At 33.4% G+C, this 10,370-nt stretch overlaps 2 protein-coding genes across 3 annotated transcripts; one reads left to right on the plus strand and one right to left on the minus strand.

Annotated features, from left to right (window-relative positions):
• The first annotated feature begins 160 nt into the window (after positions 1 to 160).
• Neurl4 (neuralized E3 ubiquitin protein ligase 4) lies at positions 161 to 7,935 on the plus strand. 2 transcript variants are annotated; one of them, XM_072017767.1, is made up of 17 exons: positions 161 to 453; positions 923 to 1,138; positions 1,220 to 1,669; positions 1,745 to 1,945; positions 2,019 to 2,238; positions 2,327 to 2,423; positions 2,506 to 2,682; positions 2,795 to 3,103; positions 3,174 to 3,367; positions 3,438 to 3,727; positions 3,858 to 4,251; positions 4,318 to 4,639; positions 4,725 to 4,918; positions 4,990 to 5,195; positions 5,256 to 6,604; positions 6,676 to 6,828; positions 6,890 to 7,935. In XM_072017767.1, exons 1-17 carry the CDS (start codon positions 271 to 273, stop codon positions 7,083 to 7,085), a joined length of 5,151 nt encoding a protein of 1,716 aa, XP_071873868.1. In that variant the 5' UTR covers positions 161 to 270; the 3' UTR covers positions 7,086 to 7,935. The 2 variants fall into 2 exon arrangements, with proteins under 2 accessions (XP_071873868.1, XP_071873869.1); XM_072017768.1 differs by having other exon boundaries at positions 231 to 453; positions 904 to 1,138.
• Positions 7,936 to 8,286: 351 nt separating this feature from the next.
• Gbeta76c (guanine nucleotide-binding protein subunit beta-2) lies at positions 8,287 to 10,259 on the minus strand. The gene is made up of 6 exons (XM_072017787.1): positions 10,096 to 10,259; positions 9,810 to 9,955; positions 9,414 to 9,713; positions 9,128 to 9,329; positions 8,548 to 8,764; positions 8,287 to 8,465 (listed from the first exon to the last, which is right to left on the minus strand). Exons 1-6 carry the CDS (start codon positions 10,162 to 10,164, stop codon positions 8,359 to 8,361), a joined length of 1,041 nt encoding a protein of 346 aa, XP_071873888.1. The 5' UTR covers positions 10,165 to 10,259; the 3' UTR covers positions 8,287 to 8,358.
• Between the last annotated feature and the right edge of the window lie 111 nt (positions 10,260 to 10,370).

The following is a 10,370-nucleotide window of genomic DNA, read 5'->3' on the forward strand; positions in this document are numbered from 1 at the left end:
TTTACTACTTTGTTATTGAAACATAGAATAAAAGTTAGATTACCACTATCCAATAATAAACTGGTAAGGAAAAGGCTATTGTAATATATGCATATGACCAAATATGACCGTGCCAATCTTATACATATAGTTGCAATTGTTACATCGTTCGTGACTGCGCGTAGAGAGAGAGATATACGACAGAAAGTGAGATAGTGCAGATAGGAAAACATTAGTTAAAAGAAGATAGAGAGATAGTGGAAAGAAGAAGGCAATGCATGGTTTGGTTATATGTCGGTGGTCGGTGCACAACAAATGGTCGACATGTTTCATCAACGATGCGGTCATCGTGTAACTTTAACAAACAACAATTGCACGGCCATAAGGGATTTTTCAGAATATAATCATGGATTGGTTCTCAGCGCGGAACCGCTTAAGGATGATGAGCTTTTTGAAGTCCGCATCGATAAAAAGGTACCGAATCGCAAACTTTGAACTTGCTAGTTTAGTAGTGAATCCTTCGAATCTGTCAAAACGTTGTTTACAATGTTGATAATTTGAAGTTTTCAATTTACCATTCATTTATATTTAGGAGTTACGCGTATTCCATGTTCCTGTTAAAAACTGTCATAGAATGCATCAGTAACAAATCAAATTGTAAATGCTCGTACTTTGTTTATTGCTTTTGACTCCTATTTTTAACGATTTAATGTAGGTTTCGTGTCGGATTATCAAATTTAGGATTAATACTCTTTTATGTACTGTAATATACTCTAAATTATCATGTATTGTAATATAGTTTAAAATTATTATTTTTATAAAAATACAATTGCACATATAGTATATATCAAATGTATTAGTGAAAAAGTTAACATTTCTATGGAAATTATTAGTCATTTTATATTGAGTTATTTTCTTTTTAAGTTCAAGTTCTGTTATGCAGATGACATCATGGAGTGGCAGTATAGAAATAGGAGTAACAGAATGCGATCCAGAAATAATAGAATTAACAGCTTGTGCTACTAATCTTCGTCAGGGAACTTGGATTATGGTTGATTCTGGCATAATGCATGATGGAATAAGAACGGTAGAAATGTATGGAATGTGTCTAAACGAATTACAAGAAGGAAGTACTTTAGGAGTAATGAGGACATCTAATGTAAGTTTTTTTGTTTATTAATGTTCTAATGCTTGTTTTAATAAATAGTTTTATTCACTTCTTGTTTTCTTTTAATTATAGCATGAATTGATATTTTATATCAATGGTGTCTCTCAAGGGGTAGCTGTATCCAATATTCCAGAACGCATTTTTGCAGTTGTAGACATGTATGGCGATTGTGTGCAGGTGACTATAACTCACCCACAAGTTGTCTCCACTTTATGTAACGAACCAAAAGATGAAGTTGAAATTAATAATGACTTCGCTCTTGGAGAAGCATCTAATTCCTCAACAACTAATCTAGTCGCTAATTTGAATGTTAATTTAAATGTTAATGTTAATGTTAATTTACCTAAGAATCCAAGTCCTGCAGCTATTAGGGAGGATAGATTAAGATTTCATGAGAGAGTTGGCTCGCTGGTAAAATTGTCTAACAATGCCAGAACTGCAGAAAGGCGAAGACCCTTAGACGAATTTAATAATGGAGTAGTAATGACTCATAGGCCATTAAGGGACAATGAATTATTTGAGGTAAATAAGGAAAATCTAAAATAAGAAATGATTTATAATGCATGAGACATAAGTGTAAATTATATATTACTATAGGTACGAATTGATAGGCTTGTGCACAAGTGGTCAGGTAGTATAGAAGTTGGAGTTACAATGCATAGTCCAACAGCATTAGAATTTCCAGCAACAATGACTAATATGCGGTCGGGAACAACGATGATGTCAGGGTGTGGAATTTTGGTAAACGGAAAAGGCACATGTCGTGAATATGGGGAATTTAATTTAGATGAATTAAGGGTAATTAAAATCAAAGTGGAGTGTTACTAAGAATATTTTGTATTATATGTGATTCAATAAAATACTTATTTAGGAAGGTGATAGAGTAGGCATGATAAGACGAAGCAATGGAAATCTTCATTATCTAATAAATGGATTAGATCAAGGTATTGCCGCTAAAGTACCTGTAGGTGTATGGGGTGTTATAGATTTGTACGGTATGACGGTAAAAGTAACAATCGTCGATCGTGATGAAAGGGAGGAACAAAACTTAGTTACTAGACGAAACACGTTACAATTGCAAGGTTTAAACGGTAAGAGTTTAGTATCAATCATTTTTCTTATATTATTGATTTATGGTACAGCACTGCAATAAATTTTTCGGATACTTCTGTTATTTAGAAACCGAAGAAGAGCCGCCAGACAGACTTATGTTTCATTCTTGCTGTGGTACACATGTCGAAGTGATTAATAACGGACGCACTGCGCATAGGCCTAAGTAAATAAAAACTTATTTAACGATGTACATGAAATTTTATTAGAATGTGTGTGTAATAAATCTATATGCCATTGTTTTTTAGCGTAATGGATGATTTTAACAACGGTGTTGTATTGACTTCAAGACCATTGAAACCAAATGAATTATTCGAAGTGAGGTTGGACAAAATTGTAACAAAATGGGCAGGTTCTATCGAAATAGGAGTTACCACTCATTCCCCAACTGAACTAGAGTTTCCTTTCACTATGACAAACGTTAGGTATGTAAATTAATATTTCCAATTAATATTAATATACATATATACATTTTTCTAAATTTATGTTAAGTTTATCGCCTGTATTATTGCTCGAAGGTGGTCATATCCCTTGCAGATCCGGTACATGGATGATGACAGAAAATGGAGTGATGCACAATGGTACTATGATAATAGACCAATATGGTCAGAATCTTGATCGATTACAAGTGGGTGATCGTGTAGGTGTAATGAGAAAGGACAATGCAACATTGCACTTTTATGTAAATGGTGCTGATCAAGGGGCTGCAGCGATGAACGTGCCTGAGAAAGTTTATGGTGTCATAGATCTTTATGGGCAAGCAGCACAGGCAACTATAGTTGACAATACAGACTTCTATAGCCCTACTACAAACAATTCAAGCTTCAGCAATACAACCTTGTATAGGTTTGTAAATTTTGTTCACTTTTGAACATGCAATAGAAGATATTTATTATTAATTATTTTTCCCAAATAGTGACTTGAGGTTTCATCATATACATAGTAAGAATGCAAAGATAATAAATAATGGATTAACTGCATTGAGGCCTAGAGCTTTAGGGGAATTCAATGAAGCCATTGTGATTGCAAATCGTGCGCTGCGTGATGGTGAAATGTTTGAAGTGACAATCGATAAAATGGTTGATAGATGGACAGGAGCAATTGAAGCAGGTATATATTTAAAAGTATAATTTTCATTCTTTTCCTTACTAGGATATTAGTAAGGAAATATCTTTTTTAGGTGTAACTCTTATAAGACCCGACGAGTTGGAATTTCCATCTACGATGACGGATATCGATCACGATACTTGGATGTTGTCTGGATCTAACGTTATGCGAGATGGTGTTATCTTAAGGAATAATTACGCTTGTGATTTAGACAAACTAATTGAGGGAAGTCGCATTGGCATGATGCGATGTTCAGATAGTAGTTTGCATTATTATTTAGATGGAGTAGATCAGGGACCTGCTTGTACAGGTGTACCACCACATGTCTATCCTGTGATTGAATTGTATGGACAATGTGTTCAGGTATATCAAACTTAAAGACTCTTATCTAATTTCAAAGATAAAATAATAAAAAATATGATACGCTATTCGTATTACATATATATATGTATATATTTATTTATTTATTTATTTATTAATATCAATGCATCAGGTTACAATTGTACAACCGGAACGCAGGGATCCAGCAACGCAACAGTATTTGCCATCAGAAAACAGTACTAGTCAGCAACCTACATCGGTAATTCAACTTCAAGCTCAGACAGAGATAATGCATAAATTTCATGAATCTGTTGGTTTAAACGTTCAATTAAATAACGATAGAACGGTAGCAACTAGGTGTAGAGAATATAATAATGCTATATTATTAAGCGAAACACCGTTAGAAAATAATGAACTTTTTGAAATTGCCATACAAGAAGTAGCTCGTGAATGGAGTGGTTGTTTAAGGATAGGTGTTGTGAAAAATGAAAGTGGAAACTGGTTAACATCTATGAATCTTGTACCTGGCATGGGGTCCATTTCAACAGATGCTTGGTACTTAACAGGTAATATTAGTATAAAATGAATATGATATATAGAATTTACTACAATTTAGAATCTTATATATATAGGTAATGAAGTAAGACACAATGGATATGTTTTATGTATGAATTATTGTCCAAGTTTGGAATGGTTACGTGTTGGTGATAAAATTGGACTGAAACGTACACACGAGGGTAATTTAAAATTTTATATAAATGGAGAGGATATGGGTATAGCGGCATCGAGTATACCGGAAATGGTGTACGCTGTGATCGATCTTTTTGGTAGTACAGTAACTATAAATATAACGAGTAGTAAACAACAAAATAATGCAGCATCTCCAAATGCTAGTTTGAGATTGCAAGATTCTTTGGAATTATTGCTAGATCCAATGCCACCAGTTTTGCGAAAGTATGTCTTTAATTATATATTCAGAGTATGCGTGCTCATCTTCCTTGATACTTGAAAACATACAATATTGTTATTTCATATATAGTGATGCTGGAATGGACACATCTGTAGATGTATCTGAAGGAAAATTAGTAAATGATGCAACACTTACACCAACGCAATCTGCTGCTCATTTTATAGGAGAAAACGATTGGAGTTATGAATTCCATGAAAATCATGGCAGAAACATACAACTCGAAAGTAAGACTTCTGCACGAAGAGTTGCGAGTTATAATCAAGGTATTATTTATTCTCATATCTACATACACTTATTGACTTTAACATTTCTTACATCATATGTTGTTTTTAAGGAGTGGTAATGTCTAGTCGTCCTTTACTAAAAGGAAAGCCATTTTTAGTGAAAATAGAGAAATTGAACAAACGATGGGTTTCTAATATTTATTGTGGAGTAACTTGCATTTCACCTGAAAAGGCTAACTTTCCCTTAACTGCTCTTGGCTTTAAAAAACACTCTTGGATTATTTGTAGCGACTGGATATCACATAATGGTATTAGGGTAAGTATTAAACAAATTGATATAAGACATGAAACATATATTAACAAACTTTATCCTTAGATAAAGACAAAGTATGGAGCTGCTTTGGAAAGTCTTCACTGTAATTCTGTAGTAGGTTTATTTATCGATGACGACAACAGATTACACTTAATTATCAATGGTGTAGATCGAGGCGTAGCTGCAACGGACTTACCACCTTACGTTTATGCTGTATTTGATCTGTACGGTCAATGCGAACAAGTTTCCATTGTTGCAAATAATGTAGAGCCGTTCTCATCTACTACCGATAATAGTATAACATCCGTGGAATCTATGAGAACGAAGCTAGAAGATACGGAAAATTCGCGAGAGAAAGCAGACTTAGAGTGTCACGAAAAAGAAAACGTCATCGCAGCTGCTTCTTCGGATTTATCTTCGTCTACCTCACCAAGTGTGCCGAGTCAGTGCAGTTCGAATACTAAAGACGATGATATTGTGGAATATGCAACGTGTAACAACGATAATGTGCATTTAACAAATAATGTTGAGAACAAAGCTATGCCCAGTATCTCAGACGGTAATAATTTGGATTCGAACTCGGATATAAATCACGATACAACACGAAGTATTAAAAACAAGATTTACGATAATTCAAATCAGTTAAATAATAGCGCAATATTGAATAGTCAGTCAGAAAATTTGACTATTAGAAACGAATGTACAAATGTAGAGATAAATAATGCAACTAATATTAATATTAAAAATGGCACCGCAAACAGCACCAATAACATAACTAACTTAAATACTAACGCTAATAATGCGATAAACGAAAGCATAGTATCTAATAGTCAAGGAAATAATATAAGCTCCTTGCATCAAAATAATGCATCTGTTAATATGTTAAGCTCATCTCAGACATTCTCGTCTCAAAATACATTGAGTAACGCAATATCTGATATTTCGAACACTGTTTCTTCTAGTTTCAACGAAGTGCGTTCAAATATATCCTGGAATAATACAGTATCCATTGATAATTCCGTTGGTGGAAATACGATTTTAGGACAAAATACAGTCTCCATTCATAATGCACCATTGCTGCATCCATTGCTACCGTCCATACTTCTTGGAACAAACAATATACCCATGAAAAAGTGTGAATATTTAAAGGCGTGTATGAGATTAAAGAAATCACTGGTTTTACCGGATGAATTCTTTTCCTTAGAAGATGTACTTTGTTATTGTAACAACTGTTATAAAGTAGAAGGGGATAGTGCAATTTGCAAAAAGGGTGAACCACCGGCAGAGTTTGCTGTACCGATTGGATGGACCAGGTTTCCGTTGAAACAAAGTATTAACGCCAATCAAATTCCACAGAGTACAACCGATAAATGGCATGTTGCTTTCTACGGTATACGTCTGGATGCAATTAGGTAAACAAACATATTTAGAATTTAACAAAAAAGACCTTTTAGCATAATTCTAGTTTTATGTGTTGTTTTAGACTAATTCTCGACACAGGAGAACTTATGACAAAAGAACAATTGGATATGAGTAATTTAACAATGAATATAAAGACCGAAGATCAAAACCCTCAGGTAGTCTTCTCTCCTAGTATAAAGTATGCAGCATCTGAGGAATTTACCAAGAGATATCCGTAAGTACTTTCACATGTAGTAGTAATTAATTATGAATTATCAATTTGTCATATTTCATAGATATATTGATACTCAATCAAATAAAAAGTTAAATGCTTCAACGGCATTTCAACTATTAGTAAGGCCTGGTTCATATACAATTAATTCTGGTGGTAAAGATAGCGATGACCAGCAGTTCGAATCTGTCAAATGGGCTACCAAAGAAGCTGGGGCTACGGTTATTATGGCTCTCTTAATTCATCTTGATGAATTTTAATTTATATAACACGAAAGTAATAGAAGAGAGTGATACAGCGTTGCGACGGTTACGAGAGATACACTTTCGTTTAAGGTTGACAATTGTACATAAAGATTATATGCATAACGTAATATAATTACCGTAAGATAAGTTTTTAAAATCAATTTTTTATCTTCAATTATTCCGTCGAATCTTTGCCGTGTATATTTACGTTGAATTTTATGTTAAGTACTTGTCAGTAAAAACCGATAGCAATCATTTCGTAAAGGCTTTCGTTACCTTGCTCTTAATTCAGTATGCAGTATTAAAGAAAAATTCATGGTAGGTGTAATTTATCGACTATGGAACGAACAAATTTGTAATAATCAGTTCAGCAAAGTATACAGTAGCTTGTATATCGAATGCATAGTACATATGTATTATGTTACACGTTTAATGTAGCTACTGGCCTAGGTTCACAGCGATAAGAATTATGTCGAGTAAATTCCAAAGGTTTGTCGCTACATTAAAGAAGCACTTTAACCCTCAAGCTTTACGCCTAACGAATATGAAATCTTTAAATGTTAATAACATACAGGTAAAAATTTCTCTCTCTCTCTCTTCTTTTTTTTTTAAAGCACAACTTTTTGCAGCATCGATCAAGAAATATGTTATCTGTATAATGTAGAAATAAAGCGATACCATTGTAAATCATATTACGAGGCTACCATAGAAAATTCAAAAATTAAATTCCCACGAAATTGAAAATATTCGGGAAATATAATAACTATATTTTCAAATACGCTGTTTAGAATTGTAATCTTTTTTTGTGGATATCATGTGCACTATTTATAAATGCATACAAATAATATAAGTGGCAAGAAAACGACGAATGTGTCTATCTTTCACAAGCAGTTCATTCAATTTGTTACCATTATCTTATTCTTTTCTCCTAATATTAATTGCTTACTTACTTTATAATTACTTTCTAATTGGGAAAGATTAAAATTATTACGAATTTTTTAAGCTTCAATAACTTCAAGATGTATATTACGGATATTTATACTTAAAATGATATATATATATTTTTATGGTACATCACTTAAGTAAGCATTTAATTTAATGCGTATAATATAGAGTAGTTCTGTAATCTTTCTGCAAAAGCGTAGACCTACTTTTTCGTGTATCAAAATTTTGATGACAGTCGTAAAATACGAGCGGAGAACATTTCAACAAAAAATAAGCCCTTTCTCTTTTATTTTTGCTCCATTTTTCTTCAATATTATTGGACAGTAATACTTTTTTTTAAGTTCTACACCCAAATTCGAACATTTTGGTCCCAGGAGCAACTAGCAACAGCCATACCATTTCCAGAAACGCTGAGCGATGTTACCCGATTTTCATGACCAGTTAAAACACCTTTGAATGAAAGGTAAAGTCGATTATAATTTACGAAAATTATTATAAATATTTCCTTAGTTCTAATATCTATAATATTTACCATTATGTTGATTCTTCAATGTATCCCATATATGAATGGAGTTGTCATCGCTTCCACAGAATATGAATCTTCCGCTAAAGGATAAACCGCAACTTGTGAATCCGGGGTTTGAATTGGGAGGCTTAAATGTAGCTAACTGCTGATCTGATCTTAAGTCCCACAGTCTTGCCGTCTTATCTTCTGATGCCGTTACAAAAGCTTGTCCCGAAGGATGATACTAAATGAAAATAATTCTTTTCATTACAAGGTAATCTTACAAGTTACTAAAAGTATATAGTTTTAAGGGAACCTTTCAAGTATACTTGTATTTATTAAGTAACTAATAATAATTAGACTGCGGATTTTTATACATTTATAAGAAACAAAAGATTTTTTGATTTTTTTGAAGATACAAAAATACACAAAATACATATAATATGCAAAAATATATAAGATATCCAAGATACAGTACCTTTTATAATATTTAATAGATAAAACAATTTTCTACCTAAATTCCATTTTATAAACTATATTTACAAAAATACAGATCTGCATAAATATCAGCAGTCTCCCAATAATGAAATATACTTTCTATACTAACACAAACTGAGTTTACGTCAGCTCCGTGTCCAAAGAAAGTTTGCTTTGCAGTCTGCTCTCTTATATCCCATAATTTACATGTTCTGTCCACCGATCCGGTAATATACGTATTTACGTCTGGAGATAAACTAATACTAACCACGTCTCCAGCATGCGCGCAAAAGTCGGTAGTTTTCTTGTTTGCTTCCAAATCCCATATACAACTAAAAGAATATCGAAATTAATGACAAATAAATAGTGGCAAAAAATAATTATATTATTTATTAATGCTTTATAGATGCGGATACATTTTCATGTCACCAGATCCAGTGATAATCTTTTTGTCCTCCAAGAATCTGCAGGATGAGAGGAAACCTTCGTATCCTAGTAATTCTCGAACGATTTTAGCCGATCCTGTGGCGTCACGATTGTTTACATCGTAGATAGTGCACATATTGTCCATACCACCACAAGCAACGAAGTTTCCCGAGGGTGCAAAAGCTACCGACATCACCCATGCTGAACGTAATGGAATTACCTGAACTTTATTTCCAGTCCACGAATCCCAAATGATCAATTTTCCGTCTAGTGAACCAGTCACGCAATGCCTGGAAGGAGATATTCATTTTGATAGCTCAAGATTGGACACAATCGTTTCGGTTGATTTCACAGAGCAAATCATAGGATCGATGATCAATACTGACCTACTATCACCGCTATAATGCACCGAATTCACTTTGTTGATATGTCCCTTTAGTAACTTTTTTGTAGTTAATTTAACTTTTGGTGCATCCGGTACACTACTACATGCTTCTTCCAAAGTTGTATCTTGTTGTTTCTTTTGATCTTCCTGTTATGTAATAAAGTGTTCAAAGTGTAAGAAATATATTCTTAATTGACATCAAAGTATGAATTCATTACAGGTTTTTCTTTCTAATTGCTGTACAATTAATGCGATACAGGTAATATGTATAATTTTTCTAATACAACCTTGCATTTGTTGATTAAATCTTCCAGCTCTTTTTTCAAAGCTACCGTTTCCGCGTCATCCTTCCCCATTGTTTGATCTAGTGTTGCTTTATTTCAAAACTATTGTGGCTCTGAGGACGAAACACCGACGATGATAGGTGTATGGATACTGCGAACAAATTTTTATCAAAATGTTAAAGAAGCCTTCGTCTACATTGCTGTCCCACTAATCGTATTAAATTGACGCTTGATCCTATTTGTTGGGCATTAGTTCGGCTCTCTGACCTAACTTAATT

The sequence above is a fragment of the Bombus fervidus genome, chromosome 15, assembly GCF_041682495.2.
Source record: "Bombus fervidus isolate BK054 chromosome 15, iyBomFerv1, whole genome shotgun sequence".
NCBI classification, from domain to species: domain Eukaryota; kingdom Metazoa; phylum Arthropoda; class Insecta; order Hymenoptera; family Apidae; genus Bombus; species Bombus fervidus.